General features: G+C 47.6%; 1 protein-coding gene across 3 annotated transcripts in view; it reads left to right on the forward strand.

Moving 5' to 3' along the window:
* Dscaml1 (DS cell adhesion molecule like 1) overlaps window positions 1-20281 on the forward strand; it is a 346117-nt gene that overhangs the window by 12427 nt on the left and 313409 nt on the right. For all 3 annotated transcript variants that reach the window (XM_008850911.1, XM_008850912.3, XM_029554971.1), the window contains exons 2-3: window positions 4180-4497; window positions 7412-7558. In XM_008850911.1, the coding sequence (XP_008849133.1) occupies window positions 4180-4497; window positions 7412-7558 (465 nt within the window). The remainder of the gene's footprint in view (window positions 1-4179; window positions 4498-7411; window positions 7559-20281) is intronic.

Raw genomic sequence — 20281 nt, forward strand, 5'->3', positions numbered from 1 at the left:
ACCCCCTCTTCTGCAATGTTCCCTGAGCCCTGGGTTCATTGCCCTCTGTTATGTGAGGGAGCTTAGTTCATGAGAGTTGAGAGATGCATTAGCGTTCTCTCTACCCTTTGTTCCACTATGTTCCATGAGTCTTAGGTGTTTTAAAAAGAGAGATAGTGAGACCTGAGAGGTATGATCCTTCTCCTTTGCCTTTAATGTCTCCCACCTCCCCTGGAACACTGTGCATATTTTTTGGAGGGATGAAATCCTGGGTCAGAGAGTACCTGTGAAGGGACAGGGAAAGATAAGGGATCAGTTAAGGGAAAGTAGGGGGTGCAGAGGGTTTTTGAATTCTGGAGCGCTGCAGGGTAGAACTGTGCCATGATCATCTTTTAACTCAAAATTAGGCAATCTGGAACACCCCCATCTCCAGGAGAATGGGGACCTCCTACTTCTACACCTCGTTAGAGGAGGTGAGCCCTTTCATGTGCCATTTCTCCTGCTCAGCAGCTCCAAGAGGCAGCTAAGATGGTGCAACTTCTCCTGCTCTGCCCTGCCCTACTGCTCTTAGAAATGAGCACATTGAGGCCCAGAAAGGCTAAGCTGCTTTCCTGAGGTCACACAGCAGGTGATGGAAGCCTCAGGAGGACACAGAGTTCTATCAGACTGTATCCAGGGTCTATTGTGATCCATCTCCCTGCTCCTTTGCAAGCTCGCTGCTCTGCAGATTCCAACAGGAACTCGAGCAGGAGGTGAAGCCCCATAGAGGCCACACTAGACACCCTGAGGTCAGAGTGAGGCTTCAGACTCTTGTTACCTTCCCTCTGTCCCTGAGTGACCCAGTGTAACCATTGCTCTGACATCTATTTACCAGTTGCCCTTGTGTTCAGTCTTCTACTCTGAACATGGCAGGGAATCCAGATATTTGGTAGTCAGTGCCTCAGTTTCCCCTTATAGACTCTTTTCTCTTGACAGGTAGGGTGAGGCTAAATTAATGTTTATTTAAGGACTTCTGCATTCTGAGCTGACAGTTGCCTTGTGATGGTAAAATATGAACCCAACATAAGTGCAAAATGCTATTGTTTTACACCTGAGGGTGATGTTTCATGATGGCAATGCACTGTCGCAGAAATGAATGGTGTGTCCAGCCTTCCCAGCTCTCTCACACTCCGAAGACAGCAGCTCATATCCTGGGTTGGGAGAAATATGAGGTGACTCCATTTTTGCTGTAAATCTGCTATTTCATCAGCCCTGACAGATAGCTGGACAATCCCAGTCAATTCATCAATTAAATCTGCCCATTTATAGTTGCTGGGAACCTTGTGTCCTCGGCTCCGACTGGAGCCAAGGCCATCAAGTGCAGGAAAGGCTGCTGTCATTGTTGATGCTCCTGGTGGAAGCAGAGAGAGTCTGGGGAAGGATTGTCGCCAGAGACAAGGAGAGGGCGATGGGAGAAGAGATAGGAATGTGCATTTAGGTGGGGCTGGGATGGGGGAGAGGGTGGACAGTGGTTCTAAGCCTGGAAAGCCAGGTTTTTGTGGTTTGATTGGTCTCCAGCTTGGTAATTCACTAGAAGTAGGTCCATCTTCTGTCTCTGATACAACACAGCTGGACTCCAGTTCTAGCTTTGGCCATCATGTTTAAAGTAGGTAAGTCACTTAACGTCTCAGTTTTAATTTCTTTATCTGTAAAATGGAAATAATAATAATAATAATAATAATTCGCTTTTGAGCACTAAGATGAACTATAATAGTTATCTGTTACCAATAGAAATATAATAACCTGAGCATGGTCCACAGCTCCCAGGGAAGTCAATGGCTGTTGTTATAGGTGAGATATTGTTACCACAAAGGGCTGCATCCAACTTCTAAGTATTTGGTGACCTCCATGAATAGGACACTTCCTGGATTCCCTTCTATCCAAGATCTTAGTTTCCTAGGTGTGTTTGTTATGCACAGTGGAGAGTTGGACTTTGGTGCCTCAGATCCATGAAACTGACACGGGGGACAGCTGAGTAATTAATTCATCTCAGGAAGCACCCAGAAACTGAGGGATATTCCTACTCCCCAAAGCTATGGATTATCTGAAACGTCTGGAGTTCAACAGGGTCCATTCCCAAAAGAGAGGGGGAAGGAGCGTGGAAGGGGAGGGAGAGAGAAAGATGGGGGGCGGAGAGAGAGAATGAATATGAATCTTGTTCTTGGCCAGCTGGCCTGTGTTTGAGGAAGAACACCCCTTTTATTGCATTGAACACATTATAGCCGCAAACTGTGGGTTAAGAAAGCAACGAAGCTAGGTCATCACCTACTGGTTCCTATGAGTCTTGAGGAAGTCACTTCCCTCTTTTAGTGCCTTGATTTCCTTCTTTGTAGACTGGGATGATAAAGGTCCCTCCCTCCTAGCTTGTTGGGAAGAACCCATAAAGCAACAATGCCTGGCACAAGGAAAATGTTCAGCAAGTACTTGCTGTATCCATCTTGGTCAGAGGGCATTTCAGGAGGTGAGAAGACTCATGGAAATGGGGCATGCTGGGAAGTCTCATTGAGCATCAGTTTACTTGTAAAATGGCCTGATCTTATGATCATAAGGAATATTCTAACTACAGAGAACTAGCCTGCTGCAGCAACCTCTGAGGGTCCTCTCAGAAGCAGAGGAGATTTGCTCAACTATCAACTATCACAAGGGAGGTAGTGTGAGGAGATTGCCAAGTGATGCTGCGCCCCTTCTCTGAGGCCCTTTTTCAGTCACTGAGGGTGAGGGCACTGGTGGAGACCCGCAAATGCATTTGCTACTAAGGGGATGCCCCTGATATGGCAGCCAGGAGCCCATGGATGTTTTTTCTAGCATGGCTGCTAATGGCTTCATCACAGCTTTTTATGAGATGATGTGAATTGCTCTGGCCAATGAGGCTTAATGGCCTTCCTCAACGACCTGCCTGGTATATTCTCCCTAGAGGCTTTGCTCTGAGTTAAGGCAAGAATGTTAATACAGTCTGGATGTGGGTCCTCCCCATCCCCATAAAGATGTGGAAATTGAGGTCAAGTTGCCCACCCCACCCCAACATTCTTTAAACAAGCTGCACTGGTTGCTTGTTCCTTGAGCCTCCTGGTGGAGAGAAGCTGGAGATCTGGAGCCTGGTTCTCTCTTCTGGGTTGGCCTTCTTAAAGGGGCAGGCCCCTGAGTGGGGAGGGAGGGTCCCCTGATTCCCATATTCGGGACTGCTGGGATAGGAACAGGAGGCTCCAAGACGGGGCACCAGGATAAGAGAAATAGACGCTGTCCTTCCTGTTAGGCAGCTCTGAAAATGCTTCTCCATGGGGTTGAGGTTTAGAACAGTGCCAGAGATGGGAGCAGGTTTCTTGCTCTTGTCCATTCTCCCTGTTGTCCAGTTTGTAAGTGAAGGTATAGATGATGAGAGAGGAGGGAATTCCACAGGCAGCCAAGGTCAAGGGGCCCCTTGTTCCCAGACCTTGATCTTCCCCACTGGTGTGTCCCTCTGGTCCCCATTCAGTCCTTTGCAGCAGTACATTCTCCAGATGACCTTTAGGGGTCTAAGACAGCCCTCAAAGCCTCCCCCTGCTTTCCATCCTCCGGACAAGCACCTTACTTCCTTCACCCTTTCTTTCTATGCCATGGTTTTAAGACCTTTTGCCTGTCATCTGTAGCAGGCTAGAAAGAGCGTGGAAATCCTCCTTAGCAATTGTTCCAAATTTTAGTTCTATAACTTCCCTATGTGTTTCTGGACAATTGGTAACTATCTTCAACCTATCAAAGGGCTGATAAAAAGGAAGATGTCATTTCTCCTTGTGCCTGTGTAGATGAGTTAGAGGGATGGATAGGAGCCAGGCTGCATAGAGTAGGTGCTCAGTAAATATCCACCTAGTCACTTCAGTGTCTCCCCTAATATGCACAGTACCACAGTAGATCATGACTTTGGACCCTTTACCACGACAGGGTTTGTGACAGTCTCTCTTCATGAACTTGGTTCAGCAAGGTGGATAAGACTTCTTGACTTTGGTCATTCCTGTGCTAAACTACAAGCTCCTCTTTGCTAGTGTATAAATGGTATATAACTGGTGCTCAGTAAATGCTTATTGACTGGCTGAAGCTCGAAGGCCGAATGAATGAATTCTGGACTACAATGCTTCAGTGAGTGTGCTACAACTCATCGTAACCGGGTGTCTTTCCTTACCTCTGCAGCTCGCTTCGAGGATGTCGGCACCAGCCTCTACTTTGTAAATGACTCCCTGCAGCAGGTAACCTTCTCCAGCTCTGTGGGCGTGGTGGTGCCCTGCCCAGCCGCAGGCTCCCCCAGCGCAGCTCTTCGATGGTACCTGGCCACAGGGGACGACATCTATGACGTGCCCCATATCCGGCACGTGCATGCCAACGGGACGCTGCAGCTCTATCCCTTCTCCCCCTCCGCCTTCAATAGCTTTATCCACGATAATGACTATTTCTGTACTGCGGAGAATGCTGCCGGAAAGATCCGGAGCCCCAACATCCGCATTAAAGCAGGTGAGGGCCCAGACACCAGCATCCTGATGAGGGAGCTCCTTCTGAGGGCTGGACTCGGAATGGGGTTGGGCAGGCTGGCCTTATGGGGATGTGTGTGTGATATATGCAGGAAGGCCTGCAAGAAATGTGCTTAGGCAGGGGATGCCTCTCTAAGCCTCAGTTTCTTCATCTGCGTGGTCAAAGTGAGCACCTATTTCACACATCACTGCATGTGACAGTTACATGAGATAGTGATCATTTAAACAAACTACTGCACTCATCAACTGAGCTGCTTTTGCTAAAGCCTTCTTTTATTGCAATATATAAAGAGAAACACAGTTATCATATGAAACTGAAGAAATTTTCACAGGGTTCAACTAATGCCCAGCACCAGAGGTACAACCTCAGCACCCCAGAAACCTCCCTCCTGCTTTTTGTGGTCCCTGTTCCCAGGATAACTACTATCCTGTTTTGGGATAATTCGAGTAGTTTGCTTATATCTGTTCTTTAGAGACATGGAGGCCTACACTCTGCCTTTTCGTGAATCTTCCCCTTACTATTCTGATCTCAGGATTCATCCTCATTATAGTGTGTGGTAGCAGGATGCTGATTCTCATTGCTGTATAGTATCCCATTGTGTGGCTGGGCCACATTTTATGGGTTCATCCTACTGTGGATAGACATTTGAGTGTAGCACAGCTCAGAGAATAGTCATTTCAGTAAAATTCACAAAGGAAAATCTTGTCAGTGAAAGAGTGGGTCTCTGGGAGAGTCTATGGCGGTAAAAATACAAGAGTTTCTCTCATGGTGTCTAGAGAAAATGGAGTCTAAACTTCAGTCTTCAGGTCTGAAGGTGAGCAAATGGCTTACCTCAGCTCTTTTTAACTAGGGCATCACCACACACTATACTTCTAATGTGGACAGGTAGTGCCTTACTTAGCAGTAGGGCACCAAACTATGTGCAGCCATTTCTGTAGAAGGGCATTTGGGTGCAAGAGGCCAGCTCACTTGTCAGCTCCAGGATGCCATTTTCCCTGGGGCTGTGTTGGGCTGGCCCAGGTGAGCAATTTCTGGGGAGGCCAGGGGCTTAGTGACAGACCCTTGAGGATGAGCAACCCGACTCTGTGTCCTCCCACCAGGACCCTCTCTCAAAAGGACAAAATAAAAGTATTCAGACACAAGGATGTGGGAGACTGAGGACTAAGCACTGCTTCGTGCCCTTTGGGTGACGTGAGGGTCAACCATGGGCCATGCTGCTGGGGGGTATTCTCCCCTATGCTCTATGGGGCATCTTCTTAACCAGCAGGTCTTCTGTACTGTTTGGATCTGAGCTCATTTCTGGCCTCCATAGCCCAGAGCCCTGGGCCAAGAGGGAAGCTATCCTTGGGTTAGGATGCAGTCTTCATAGAAAGTCTATAAAGGGTTTCTTACCAATGAGGATACTAAGACAAAGAGGTTAAGCCACTTGCCCAAGGGCACACAGGCAGTAGCTCACAGAGGTGCCACTGTGGTGAAAGGCAGTCCTGTGGAAGTGTTCTGGGTGCCTGCTTTTTACATGCTGTTTTACAAATGAGGAAACTGAGGCTCAAAAGGTTAACTCACCCTCATCCAGCATCCCATGCTGCTCAGAGGAGGAGCAAGGCCTGCTTGTCTGATGCTCTTATGTCAACTTCAGCTGCTTCCCCAGAACCCCCAGGTTTGGTGCATGACACAGCTTGCCCTTGACCTCCTCTACTCTGCACTCTCAGGGGCCAGCTCCCTCAGGCTCCTTCATGAGATCAGATCTGTGTGCCAAAAACCTGTGGAAGGGCTAAAGAATAGTCTGACAACCAGCCTCTCCTCCTAGCTTCTCTCCTTTCCTCTGTTCTCCTGCTTGGAGAAGAAGGATGAAGGCCTGGGGCAGGCCAGGCCCACCAGAAGCTCTTGACAATGTCAGAGAGGCTGCAGGTGCACTGTTTGTGGGAAGGGAGGATCTGCCAGGGCCCCTCTCTAGCAACCATGGCAAAGAGAGTAGAAGGGCACACTGTCCAGGTACCTGCCAAGGGACAAGGTCGATGGGCAGTGGGAGCTCTGGACATTCTGGCTCTGCTTGGCAGAGAAGGGGGTAGAAGGATGGAGTGGGCCCCTGGCAGAAGCCAAGTCAAGGAGGGTAAGAGAGAGGCTGACCCACCTGTAGGATGTGATATGTGAGTGGCTGTAGGTGACACCATGTAGAAACCAGCACAGTGATGACAACAGGCAGGAATGGATCCTAGAGGTCCAAGATGGTCCTGACTAGGACTAGGGTAGGGGTAGGGGTAGGGGTAACAGGAGGTAGGAGGCAGGGCTATGGGGACTGTGTTTGTGTCTCAGAGGCAACCCCAGTTTCAAATATTCCTCTCCACTGCCTACTGTATACCACCAAGCCCTAACAAACTTCAATAGCTGAACTACATTTCCCAAGATGCATTGGAACATCCCCAAACTGTTGTCAGAACATACATCTGGGTTTTATTTTGGCAAATCATGGTCAATGTGCCCCAAATAGATGCCACCCTGAGCCTAAGAATAACATCTAGTGTGGTGTCCTTGGAGGAATCGGAGTGTATTTTCCCATTTCTCACACATCCCTGGTGGATTATGATGACACTGAAGGGCTTCTTTGTTCCTCAAGGCCCTTACAATCTGATGCAGTTCCTTAAGACTCTTCAAAATGGGAGTGGTTGGAACTTGTATGATGCAGAGGGAGGTGGGCATTGCTGAGGGAGAAGATGCCCACTGGAAAGGGAGGACAAGGGTGACAGAGAAGAAGTTACTTACCAGGAACTTCTGGGTTGGGTACACTGGGCATAGGGAGCAGGGTAGGCTGGGACTGCCCCAGCTGAACCCACTTTCTGTCCCCTTTTCCCACCCCATGACCTTGTGACACTTTTCATTTCTCTCAATCTTGCTGCAGTTTTCAGGGAACCCTACACCGTCCGGGTGGAGGATCAAAGGTCAATGCGTGGAAACGTGGCCGTCTTTAAGTGCCTCATCCCCTCTTCAGTGCAGGAATACGTTAGTGTCGTGTCTTGGGAGAAAGACACAGTCTCTATCACTCCAGGTAAGAAGGAGTCATGGGTGGTGGCTGGGTGATAGTTGCTATCTGAGTTCTATAAACTGACCAAGACCAACCATGACATTGGCTTTAGGGAGTGATTTGGTTCTGTTCTGGTGGAACTTTGGCAAATGAGCATCTTTGGTGTCTGGTCATCTCTGTGTGGAGTGGCAGAGACCGTGTGTGTGGGCCTATGCTGTCTGTGAAGGTCTTAACAGATATGGGGTGTATCCTGCTCCCCAAAGGAGTGGAGCTGCCATCTTTTCTGCCCACCAAGGCTCTTCTTGAACCTTGCCCTAAGTTATGAGAGCCTTATCTGTGAACGATAGTGAGAGGTAGGATACTTCTGTGCTCTGTGTAGTGACACTGGGTCTTTGGTAGAGGGCAGACCAAAGCCATGCGCTGGCTGCAACCATCAGAATCCTGGGTGGCTGATGTTGGAGATGGGGTTAGTACTGTGTTGTAGGCTTGCATCATCATTGCTGTAGTGATTGGGAGCCCTTCATTGATTCATTTTCACTGGAGCAGGGCTGTCTGTCCAATAGGAAACTGGTCTGGAAACCCCATTAGAGGACCCCTTAAATCCTTACTCTGCAGCTCCAGTTATAAAACCCACCACTCACTTGTTTATCTCTGCACACTACAGGGACTCTGTTGTTTTCCTTCCTTTTCTACCAGGAATCTAGGCCTTCCTATAAAATGAAGCAGCCTGACCAGCACTCTCCAGTGTCCCCTTGGCACCAAGATCCCCAGCTGGTCGTCTGAAATCAGTCCCAGTCCTCAGGGTCAATTGAGGTTGACACACTTTCTCTGCAGAGTCCTTTAGAGCAAGGGTCCTTCATCTTGCTCCCACCCCCTTCCCCCAATCCCTAAGCAGTACCTTTGAAACAGTAGTGTTCAGGCCCAAATCAGTTGGGACTCCAACTCTCAGGAGCAGACCTGGGTCTTAGCACTGATCAGAGCTTTCTGGGTGGTTCCAAGATGCAGCGGGATGGAACCCAGCGTTTAAATGTGTTTGCAGCTGGCATGGCAGGTCTTTTGGACAAGAATTTGTGCTTCACTCTCCAAACTTCCTTCTCTCAGTTCCAAGCAGATTGCGAGGCTAAAAGTTCTCCCGGTAGCAGGCAGGTAGTAACCTGGTAGTAGCAAACTACTTAAAGAAACCTGCTCTTCTTTCTCTTTTGTAAAATCCTAAGCCAATAGGAACTGTCCAGGGAGGACACCCTCCAATAAAAAGGGACAAACAAGAGATAAGGAAGGCCGGGGTTGGGGATGGTGCTGTGGCCACTCATGAGAAGAGGTGGTTGGACTCATGGGAGCAGTTACTGGAACCCCACAAGACTGGGACTGAGGTCAAGGTTCTGGTGTCCAAATGAGATGTGGAGTACATAGCCAAAGACCCAAAGGGATTATTCAAGCAGGGGGCACAGGCTGATGGGAATCCGAGGGACCTCAGATGTTGGCACATCCCTGGGGGAAGCCCCAGTAATGATGGATCCAGAATTTCCTGTCTTGTCAGATTTAAAGTATTCAAAGACCATAGGAAATGTGGTATTTCTTATATATTTCAGATTATGAATGAGACATTGTGTCCATTAAAATAATAATTATGTTATTAAAACTTTTTGAGTACTTACTATTTTCCTGGCACTGGGCTAAGACACCTTCATATATCTTCTCAATACAGCCTCACACAAATTCCAGAAGTGTGTTTTCCCCTCTCCTTTTTAAAAGAGGAAACCTAGTCTCAAAGAGGGAAAGCAATTTCTGGGTCTGGTCTTTGTGAAGCAGAGGATGAGTCCAGAACCAAGGTGGGATTTTTCCCCAGCTTGTGCCTTCCACCCCATACAGAAGTGCCTGCCGGAACCCACACATATGTGTCTAGTTATTCTAGGTACCACAAAGGCTTTAAATATGTGCTGTAGGCAGTGAGAGCTTTGGCCTCCACAAGGAGAAAAAAAAAATCAATGATGGTTTTTAAAGGGAAGGTTTGGTGGAACCAAATCCAGGTTGTAATTAAGAATTTAGAATCTGGGACCAGACTGCCTATGATGGAGCTCATTCCATTGCATACTAGGCTGGGCAAGTCGTCTACACCTTAGGGCCTCACTTCCTCCAACTATAAAATGGGTTCATAGGGTTAAAGTAAGAATAAGCAATGCAGGGCTGGAGAGATGGCTCAGCAGTTAAGAACACTTGTTGCTCTTCTAGAAAAACCCAAGTTTGGTGCCCAGCACCCATAATGGCTAACCATCTATAATTCCAGTTCCAGGGGATCCAGTGCCCTCTTCTGGCTTCTGTGGGAATTGCATGCATGTGATGCACTTACATCCATGCAGGCAAAACATTCATACACATAAAATAAAAATAAATACTTTTTAAGAAGAATAAGCAATGTTTAGAATGTTGCCTACCATACTGAGGGTATGCTGGGTTGTACCTGTCATAATTAGATAGAAGACCACATCCTTCTCTTTGTCCCGCTGTTTCCTGTTTTGATGTGTGTGTGTTTCTACTGTGTAGCAGATTTTGTGTCTTACTCTTAGACTACGAGTAGAAACTATGCTGTTTTCATACTTGCATCTCAGGCTCCTAACACATTGCCCTCTGCCCAGTGAAGGAATGAATTAGAATTCTGCAGTAGCCTGAACAGACAGGGGCATGAGGACAAGTTGGGAAAGACACACAATACTAAAACCAGAGCAGGCAGGGAAGGAAGGTTAACCGGCTCATGTGCCTGTGCCAAGGAGCTGGAGGCGGGGAACTTCCCCCAGGCAGCCCTTGTAGTTGGTGCTTCAGAGCTGTCTTTGATGTCAGGACCAGGCTTGTAGCCCCAAAGTGCATAATTACCAGAGAAGTGGCCTTGATGCTAATCTGCAGGGCTGTGTTCAACTTTGGTAGAACTCCTTTCTTCCCTTTGGTCTAGGAGGATTATCCTCCCCTGCCTTGCCCTCCAGCTCCAGCCATAATCATTCTAGATCCTTCTCTAGCTATGCATTAGATTCGGGGACAGTCTTCCCAATGCCCTTGAGTTTAACGAATATGGTCTTGGGGGGACCTGGGAGAGCCAGAGAGAGTGGATCTTGGCTTTGGTTCTGTAGGGGAGGGACCAGTGTTTGGGCCCACATGCCACATGCTTAATTTTGGAAAATGAAAATAGTTTGTTGACAGAATGAGATTTTTTCTGCTTCTCAGGTTCACACTGTACCCAGTATGCATGCACTCTCTTCATATATGTGTGCTTTCTGAGGTAGGAGCTGGATGGCAGTTTCTCACAGGGGAGGTGGAGGTATCTGGCCTGTAAGTAGAGGACTGACACTTCTGGGTTGTCTTATGGAACAGATACCTGTGTTGATTTTGATTTCTACATCTGTGTTCTACAGACCCCAGGGCCAGCAAGAGCAGGTGCTGGGAAGCTGGAGGAGGAACAGGAGGCCATTGTAAACCAACTGGGGTCCCAGGAAGTATCCCCCCTTGGGAAGAGCACATGTCCTGGGCAGAAGGGCCTGTTGGACATGGGCTGGGAGCTAGGCCTCCTGTGCCTCTTTCTGAGAGAGCCTGGTATCCAAACAAGCTCTGGGAGTTGAGTATTTGTTCACAGGCTGCCCTTCATGGCTGTCCATGCTGTCCTGGAGCTGGCTACTGAAGCCCTAGTCAGCTTTTTGTTGTGATTTCCCAGGACTGGGAGAGGCTGGAGAGACATCTCAGCCAACCACTGTCTCTGCCTCTGCTTACCTCCCCAAACCTCTCTTTCTTTCAGTTATTCATCATTTTTCAATTTGACCTTCTGAAGGTGTGTATAAAACACAAAGCCTGTCGCCTTTGACCTGTCAGACTCCTACCCCAACTTTCTCCCGAGAGGACTTAGTCGTGTGTCTGTGTGTCTGTGTGTCTGTGTGTCTGTGTGTCTGTGTGTGTAGGGAGAAGGGCCTAAAACAAGCTCTCCAGAGCTGGCAGGGTGAGCATATGCGGACTAAAGGCAGTACACAAACATAGATCAGAATTAAGGCCTCCAGTGAAGCCGAGATGTGGTTTAATTTCCCATCTGCATGATCACCATTACAATGCATGTTATTGGATATAAAGATAAATCCGGCCCTGTTCCTAATAGCTTTTAATTTCCACCAGACCTGATTATATTGATGCAGGCTCCTTGTGGGAGTTTCCCAGCATGCTCTTTCTGAGCATCCTGACTGCCTTTCTTAGCCCCAGTGGGGAGTTTTGGACACAGCTCAGATGCCATCCAGATGTATCCCCTGGAAGATGAGCCTGGCTGAGCTGCCTTGTTCATGTGGACAAGGCCCTTGGATGTTGGGCTGTCACTGTGCCTTGGCCCAGCAGGGAGTACATCAGAGATGCTGTGTCTTGGGGGAGGGGTCTAGCAGTGACAAAGGGAAATCTGGTAGGGCAGGGACCTTTCTGAAAAGGTGCCTGCTTCAACGATTCGCGCCAAACAGTGCCTTGCCCCACAACCCACCTTCGCTCATAGGGGAGACTAGGAACCTCATCAGCCCACTACACCTTTCTAGTGAAGGTCCCAAGATTTTTCATACCTTTTTTCATTTGTCTCTGCTAACCACCTAGCCTGACTCTGGTGATTGCCTTTGTCCTTTGTCCTCGAACTTAGTGTCCATGTATCCCAATCCATGGGCCTTTCATGAACCTGCTGAAGATGATATGGTTCCTCTGGCTCCCTTCCCATTATTTCTGTCTGTCTTTACAGGAGTACGCATGATATTTCTTTCATCATTTTATCCCCAGGACCTGCACAGCACTACAACAGAGTGATAAAGATAACAAGATTAATGATAACACTTATCATGTATGGAGCCCTCTTTTGGGTTAGGCATTTTACATATTTTATCTCTAATCCTCACAATCACCCTTTAAGACAGATCATGATTGTTTTGTTTTGTTTTCCAATTTTATAAATGAGGATATGGAGACACAGGGAAGGTAAGCATCTTCCCCAAGGCCACACAGGTAATCGGGTTGTAGCCTGTATTTGAGTGTGTGGTGGCGGGGAATGATTCTCTGACTTCCTGCTGCCTCTTGCTGCCTCTCCAGAGCAGGCTCCGTCCTCAGACTTCACCCCAGGAGGAGGGCCCATCCCTGACTCCTGCACTTGCGTGGGGAGAGAAACATATCAGTAGCTACCCAGCTCTGGCTTTGTGTGCAGTGACCAGAGGCTTTGGCCTTTCTGAACAATGGCACATTTTCAGCTTAGAGATCAGTGGATACAATAACCATTCTCACATGAAGACTGTGGGGGAAAACAGCTTTGGTTCCAGCAGAAGATACAAAGATGGTCCTGACCTGGGAACCAAGGACTGAGTTCCTGCCTCAGCTCTGGCAGATAGGGATGGATAATCCAATGCAGTAAACAGGGTAAGCTGGCTTTGGATCTAGAATGCAAATTCGCCTTATGAATTACTTTTCGCTCACACTGACCCTGAGGCTACTTCAGAGCCTGTGTGTCTACACTAACTTGGAAGGATGGGAGTGATGGGCATGAGCACAAAAGGGAGGATGGTCTCTGGAAACCTGTAGGTGGGCACAAGCTGGCAATGAGCGAACGTCTGGAATCACAGCCATCAGGGTTGGAGAGGCCCGTAGGTTACAGAGCCCAACTATCTTGGTGACTGGTGTAAAACTCAAACCCAGTTCTGTGCCCTTAGGCCAGCCCCTCACCTGTGCATGCTCAGAGCACACAGTTTTGACCACTTATGGATTCTTCTTTTTACCTACCAGCCTTCCCCTGCTTTTTTTGGTCTAAACTCTACATCCTTCAAAGTCTTTTTAAATGGCACTCTTTTCTGAATTTCTGCTAAGACCAGATTAAACATCACCCATACTAGCTTCCTCCCAGGAATCATTCACTGTTTATTCCCAGCCTTATCTGTCCCTGGATTGGACCATTAATAGTATTTTAGAACCTGCACTACCTCTACTATAGGGGTGTGGCACCCTGTAGTGCGTGCTCATGTTTTTTTTCCCGGCCCCTCTGCCTTGTTGCTCAGAGCGGGTGGTCAGCATGACCCCCTCTTCCCCACACTGCCCTGTGGAAGGGAGAAAAGAGAGAGAGAGAGAGAGAGAGAGAGAGAGAGAGAGAGAGAGAGAAAATTAGACTGCCTGAGGTTACACAGCAAGTGAGCAACCTCCTGGCGGCTCTGGAATGTACCAGCATTATGGATGGAGTCCAGCGGGCAATCTTGAGAAAGTTTTGAAGACCTCAACAGGTGACCATGACCCTGGTTTTTTGCTTAAATAATCCATGATGAGTGTGTGGTTTGGCACTGACCCAGTGAAGGTCAACTCCATACTCTGCCAGCATCTGTCTGCTCCACACACTCAGGCCCTGGCTTCAGAATAAGCATTCCCTCTAAACAATAGTTTACAGAGTGCTGTTGGGTTATCTCACTTGCACCACACTTGCCCTGTTCCCATTCTGCCTATGACAACAGAGGTGTAGTGAGGCTTAGTGGCTTGTGCAGTGAGAAGAGAAATAAAAGAGAAGGAAACACATGCATTTGAGATCACATATCTGTAGGCCCCCATTTGTAGCTTTAAAGGAAATGAGATCAGAGAGACCAAGCAGTTTACTCCAGACCACACAGCTTCAACCAGGTAAGACCTGGACCTCTTGTCTCACACCCAAGCTCTTTCATCACAGCAGTGACTCTAAGGTGTCTAGGGTCTCCCAGCAACCATTGCTTCCTTCATGAAGCTAGTTACTGAGAGGAAGAGGCAGCTGGCTCTTCTGTCTCCATTTGCTCTTGAAGCCTTTAGAAAACTTTGCCAAGGGGCTGGAGAGATAGCTCAGTGGTTAAGAGCACTGGCTGCTCTCACACAGGACCTGGGTTCAATTCCCAGCACCCACATGGCAGCTAACAACTATCTGTAACTCCAGTTCCAAGGGATGCAATGCCCTCTTCTGGCCTCTGTGGGCATTGCACAACATGGGTGCACTTACATACATGCAGGCAATACACTCATACACATAAAATAAAATAAAATGAAATAATAAATAAAATAAAAAACTTTGCGAAAAAAAAAACCAGGCATGGTGGCACATTCCTGTCATCCCAGCACTCAGAAAGTAGAGGCTGGAGCATCAGGAATTTAAGGCCAGCTTTGGCGATGGACGACTCTATCTCAAAAACAAAAACAAAAACCAACCAAACAAAAAACCCTCAGACACACTTTACAAGTTAGAGATTCAAAGGAAATCCTCAGGAATCACAAAGGAGTTCTCTCCCTGGTCCAGTGGCTCCACACTGAAATGACAACCACAGTAATAACAAGTGTGAGGAAGAAGTGAGCAATGATGGGGATTGAGGCCTTCTGTGATATGCATTCTTCCTGAGTCATTCTATTTCCTCCCCACATGCATCCTGTGTAGCAGGTTTTCTTGTTATCTGCATTCTGAAGCCGAGGGGGCTCAGACAGGGTCAGCCTCCTGCCCCAAGCCTCAGAGTGAAGGGATGATAGGCAAGCAGGGTCTGAGACCAGGACAGCACGACTTCCCTCTCTGGTTACCTTGCTACCTGTGTCAGGCACCACCCTTTGTACTACTCTGTGCTCTATCAAGCCTGTTCACAGGTATCATCTTGTTGAATGCACTCAATCCCATCTGTGGGAGACTTAGATTTAATGGATTCATGGAACAGACAATGAAAAGAGAAACCAAAGCTTGGGGTGGGACTGCAGGACCTTCCCAAGGTCATGCCACCAGAAGGGCCTCAGGTTTGGATGCTGTCATCCCAGGAGCTCACAAGACTCCACCTGAGTGCTTTTCTGAGCTCCCCCGGAATCCTTCCAGTTGCCCCAGCAGGCAACCTGTTCTTCAGCTCTTCGCCAGTTGGTTGGTTCCAGAACCATCAGCCTTGCTCCCCAGTCAAGCAGAAATGTCTCATGTTCACAGGTGCCTCTGGCAGTGTGTGCATGTGTTGTGTTTTGCTTTTCCATTTAGTTCATGGCAGGTGCTATATTTCCAGAGCACCCACTGGGTGAATTTCAGCAGATTTAAGGCAGTTGCAGGCAAACGCCCCGCTCCAGGATCACACTGCGACAGTGGACACAGAACAAGCAACATTGTTTGGTTAAGTTGGCACCTCTGTAAGTTACCCTGAAATCAGAGCAGAATTCTTTATAGAAGGTTATCCTATACATAAATCATCATTAGACCACCTCATTTCTGTTTAATGCCTACCTAACTGTGCTGTAGTCTAAAAATGTGTGTTTAGTGAAGTCAAGGGTTGCAAGGAAATTATAGGGTTTTCAAAAACCCATTTGCTTTGCTGGTGCTCACATCAGAATCAATCTTGCCTTCAGTTCTCAATCTCATTGCAAACAGGCAGTGTTGCTTGCTGAATCCTGGCATTTAATATAGGATAGCATTTATTCAGAAGGAGCCAACAGTGCTCGCAGAGTGGTGGAGCTATGTATAGATGGCACTTTCTGCCAAGCCTGTGATTTTGAACTCTGTGGCGTATCCATGAGCCATTGCTGCCAGAGCGACAGCCACATGGAGATGGTGCCCAGGTTGTGAGCTCTGGGGGTTGGCAGAGCTGGAGCAGGGTAGGGTCTGCATCTGTAAAGCTGCAAGCCCTCTGTATTAGTTACTTTCTTGGTGCTGTGACTGAGTATCTGCAAAAAGCAACCTAAGGAAGGAAGGATTTGTCTTGGCTTACAGTTTAGGTGTACAGTCCATGATAGACACTCCTAGTGGCGGTGGTAACTCCTGGTTGTGGCAGCACACGTGTGAGGCTGCTTGTTTACATCTTCATTGACCAGGAAGCTGAGAGAGGACAGGAAGTAGGGCAGGGCTCAAACATTCCCCTTCCTTCTAAAACACACTTCCTCCAGCTGGGCTCTACCTCCTAAGGGCTCCACAACCCCACTGAACACCACCACCAGCTGGGGACTAAGTGTTGAAACAAATGAGCTTGGGGGCATTTCACATTCAAACCCTAACACCTGCCTTTCAGTGGGATGCCAAGGAGGTTGGAAGCATTACAGTTGAGAGCAGGAGAGGTGCAGTGCTCTGGGCCAAGGCCTCTGAGGTAGGTTTCTCTCACATCTGAGGCTCCTCCCCTTCACTGCAGGTTCAAGGACATTTGGGCTCAGAGTATGTCTGCATACTGTGCCTTTAGGGGCACAGAATCTATCGGAATCCTGGAGTGGTCTGAGAAGACAAATGAGGAGGGCCAGACTGGTGAAAGTGAGGGGCCACGGGGGTGGCAGTAGGGCAGGGGCAGAATCTGGGGCTACAAGTTCATCTTCTGCCCAGGTACTGAGTTTCGTCTGCCTAGCAATCTGGTGGGTTCTCTGAGACTTTGTGAAGCAAAGGTTTTCCTTCTTAGAACACGTGGCTGAAGTCTCCCTGGGTAAGGAAGAATGGGAAAGGGCTTGTTTCTAGAATGTTCCAGAGCATACCAATACAGAGAAGCTTCTAGGGTAGTTGTTTTGTAGAAGCTTCCCTGGGATGTGGCTGTACCCCGGGGGTAGGCACAAACTCACATCTGCTGGTCTACAGCTGTGCATAGCTGTGCAGTGCCATATATTGAGTTCATTTCTTTCCCTATGTTGGCATAAGCAACCATCAGTTGACTGAATTTTCAGTTCATTGTTTAAGCTAGCAAATGTTTTTGAGCACTTCTTATGTGTAAGATGCTGTTTTATGTAGACGGTAATTCCCAGGGGTCTCTGTTTGAGGACCCCAAGGGATGTGGGGGATATTCCTCTTCCCACATACCCAAGAAACACATAACTTAAAATAGATATATATGCATATGTATAAATAGCATAAATATAATTTATACACAATGAATATGTATGTGAGCATACACACACACACAAACACACACACACACACACACACACACACACACAACTTCATACTTTTTCACCTACTTAGACCCCCAGAAGCTCCCAAAACAGAGATCTGAAGGAGACACAGTGCTTTCCTGTCATAGCAAAGGGCATCTTGGAATATCTGTCTCAGGGTACATCTGTTGAGCCAAGGGCTGTAAGGGTCAGGGGTTGCCAGGCATTTTCTACCGAACAAAGAGGGACGTTCCTTATCCCTTCTTTGTCTTCTAGGTGTTCCGAATTTTCCCGACAGTGTTAGCTGACCCTCTGTTTAATGGGACCTTGTTATAGAAGGGTAGGTAGAGAGATGGACAAAAGCAGGGGGTGTAGGAGAGTACTGTTCCTGCTTTTCAGGGGTTTAGTGTCTTATGAACAAGGCAAGCTCAGGACACTGGTGTCCCTAACCCAAAGCAGAGTGTGATGAAGTGTAGGAGACATCAAGTGCTCTGACTCAGAGGTAGGGAGTACACTTCCAGTATGCAGAGAAGGTGCCCTTCCTATAGGTCCTGGAGAGAACATCTACCAGGTAGGCTACACTCCTGCAAGGGAGTGTTGTAGATCTGTCAAGTGTCCACTTCAGAGTCACCTAGGGAATTTTTAAGACACCTGTGTGTCTACCCCTGTCCCCCAGCACACACACCAAGTGAGGATCCTTGAAGGTGAGGCCTGGGCTTCTATACTCAGTAAAGCCCTGCATGGTTCCAGCTGGCAGTTGGGCTCCAGGTAAAAGAAGCCATGGGAGTAAACACTTAGGGATTCTAGAGCGATGGCTCATGCTTGGGGAACACTCTGGCTTGAATAGAGCTCAGAATTTCTCCACAAGGGTGGGTATGATTGATGCTGCATGAGCTATGTGTGATTAAGGGACAAGGAAGAACTGTTGAAGATTTTGAGTGGGGGTGGGGAAATGACCAACAGCATTTCCAGGAAAGGGGAGGTGGTGCCCAGCTCCAGCTGCTAGAGTCTGTCTGCCCTTGAATTTCCCAAGGATTATTACTGAACACTTTTAAGGAGGTGAGACACAGAGTAACCCTTCTCCTGCATCCCACACTCCTGTGGAGCTCCAGTCCCCTTCCCTAGGCCAATGTCTATAATCCAAAGCACCAGTAGACCAATATGGGAGCTGGCTAGAGAGGCCTATGGAAGGAAGGGCTAGTGTTTATGCAGTATAGAAATCTAAATAGTCTCTTAGCTTCTGTAATATAGGCTGGGTATCTCTAATCTTAAACTTTTGAGTATCACTGTTGGGGGGAGGCATAACAAACATCCATTCACCCCAGATAAGACATTAATGACAGACCAAAGAAATTATTCCACCCAAATCTAGCTGAGTGAACCAATGAGTTTAGTGGGGTTACTTATAAGTGTATGGGTAGAGCATGAGTGATTCAAAGACAGCTGTAGGACCCAAAAGGCCATCCCAACATGAGTGATGACTCACAAATACTACATCCCTGGAGTTCCCTGCACAACGTACTTGCAGTTCCACTGGAGAGTCTCCTCTCCCCAGAAATTATTTACTGCTTATATAATCTAGGGGAGGGGTCTTGTGAGTCTTTTAACTCTCTGAACTTCCTAAGCCTCCTAATTTTCATGGACTTCCCCTAGCTTCCTAAGTCTTCTGAGTCTTTCTCTTCCCTCCAGGAGGGAGAGTTTCAATTCTGAGGAAATAGCTAAGCAACAAACAACTTGATGTCACAAATAGAAATTTCCACACCTAGGTACATGTGATGGGTCTCAGCAAAATACATCCACACTGAATATATTGTGTAAGATTACCTTCAGGCTGTGTGTATAACGTGGGCATGAAATATAAGTAAATTTCATGTTTAGACTTGGGTCTCATTCTCAAGATATCTCACTATGTATATGCAAATATTCAAAAGTCTGGAAACAAAATAAAATATGAAAAAAATTAGAAAAAAAGCTGGAGAGATTGCTCAGTGGTTAAGAACACTGGTTGTTCTTGCAGAAGACCCAGGTTCAAATCCCAGCACCCACATGGCAGCTAACAACTGTCCGTAACTGCAGTTCCAGGGGATCTGACAGCCTCTTCTGTCCTCTGCGGGCATTGCACAACACGGGTGCACTTACCTACACGCAGGCAATACACACATACACGTAAAATAAAAAAATAAAATATGAAGAAAAAAGTCTGGAAACATTAGGTTCTAAGCCTTCAGAGGCACTTAGCCTTGGGGGCTGAAGAGATGGTCAGCAATTAAGAGCAAGTACTGCTGTTGCAGAAGACCTGAGTTTGATTCCCAGTACCTACAGCGGATGACTCACAACTTCCTGAAACTTCAGCTCCAGGGAATCCAGTGCCCTCTTCTGGCCTCCACAGGTACCTACACTCACACACATAGACCCACATACAGATACACATACAGCTACATAATCTAAAAAATATATTATCTTTTGGTAGTAAGTTGTACTGTGTTCTAATAGTCCAGAGCACACTTTCAAATGCACTGAATTGGAGTCTCATATGGAGTCTGCAGAGTGTAGAAGCAATTCTCCCCACTCATAGACGAGCACGCAGAGGATCTCTCCAGTTCCTGGGAAGGGACAGGCACCAGGGACAGCTTCTGAATTGGGGGTGAGGCCCTCTCTGGGTGCAGTCCCAGATGTGACCTCATGTTGTCCAGACTGTTTCATCTGTTTCCCTGGGTTGGGTAGCCAGTGATGAATGGGAGCATGCTTGGCCAGCCTGCAGACCAGAACTAGCTAAGAAACCAGTTAACTCTGTGGCTTCCTTTCTACTTTCTTACTTTGCCTTCTCAAGGCCCTTTTAGGCTGCCTGATCTCATTTTATACTTCTGACATATGCTACCATTGTGGTTTTTAGATGGGGAG

The sequence above is a fragment of the Nannospalax galili genome, unplaced genomic scaffold, assembly GCF_000622305.1.
Source record: "Nannospalax galili isolate Female #2095 unplaced genomic scaffold, S.galili_v1.0 scaffold265, whole genome shotgun sequence".
Classification (NCBI taxonomy): domain Eukaryota; kingdom Metazoa; phylum Chordata; class Mammalia; order Rodentia; family Spalacidae; genus Nannospalax; species Nannospalax galili.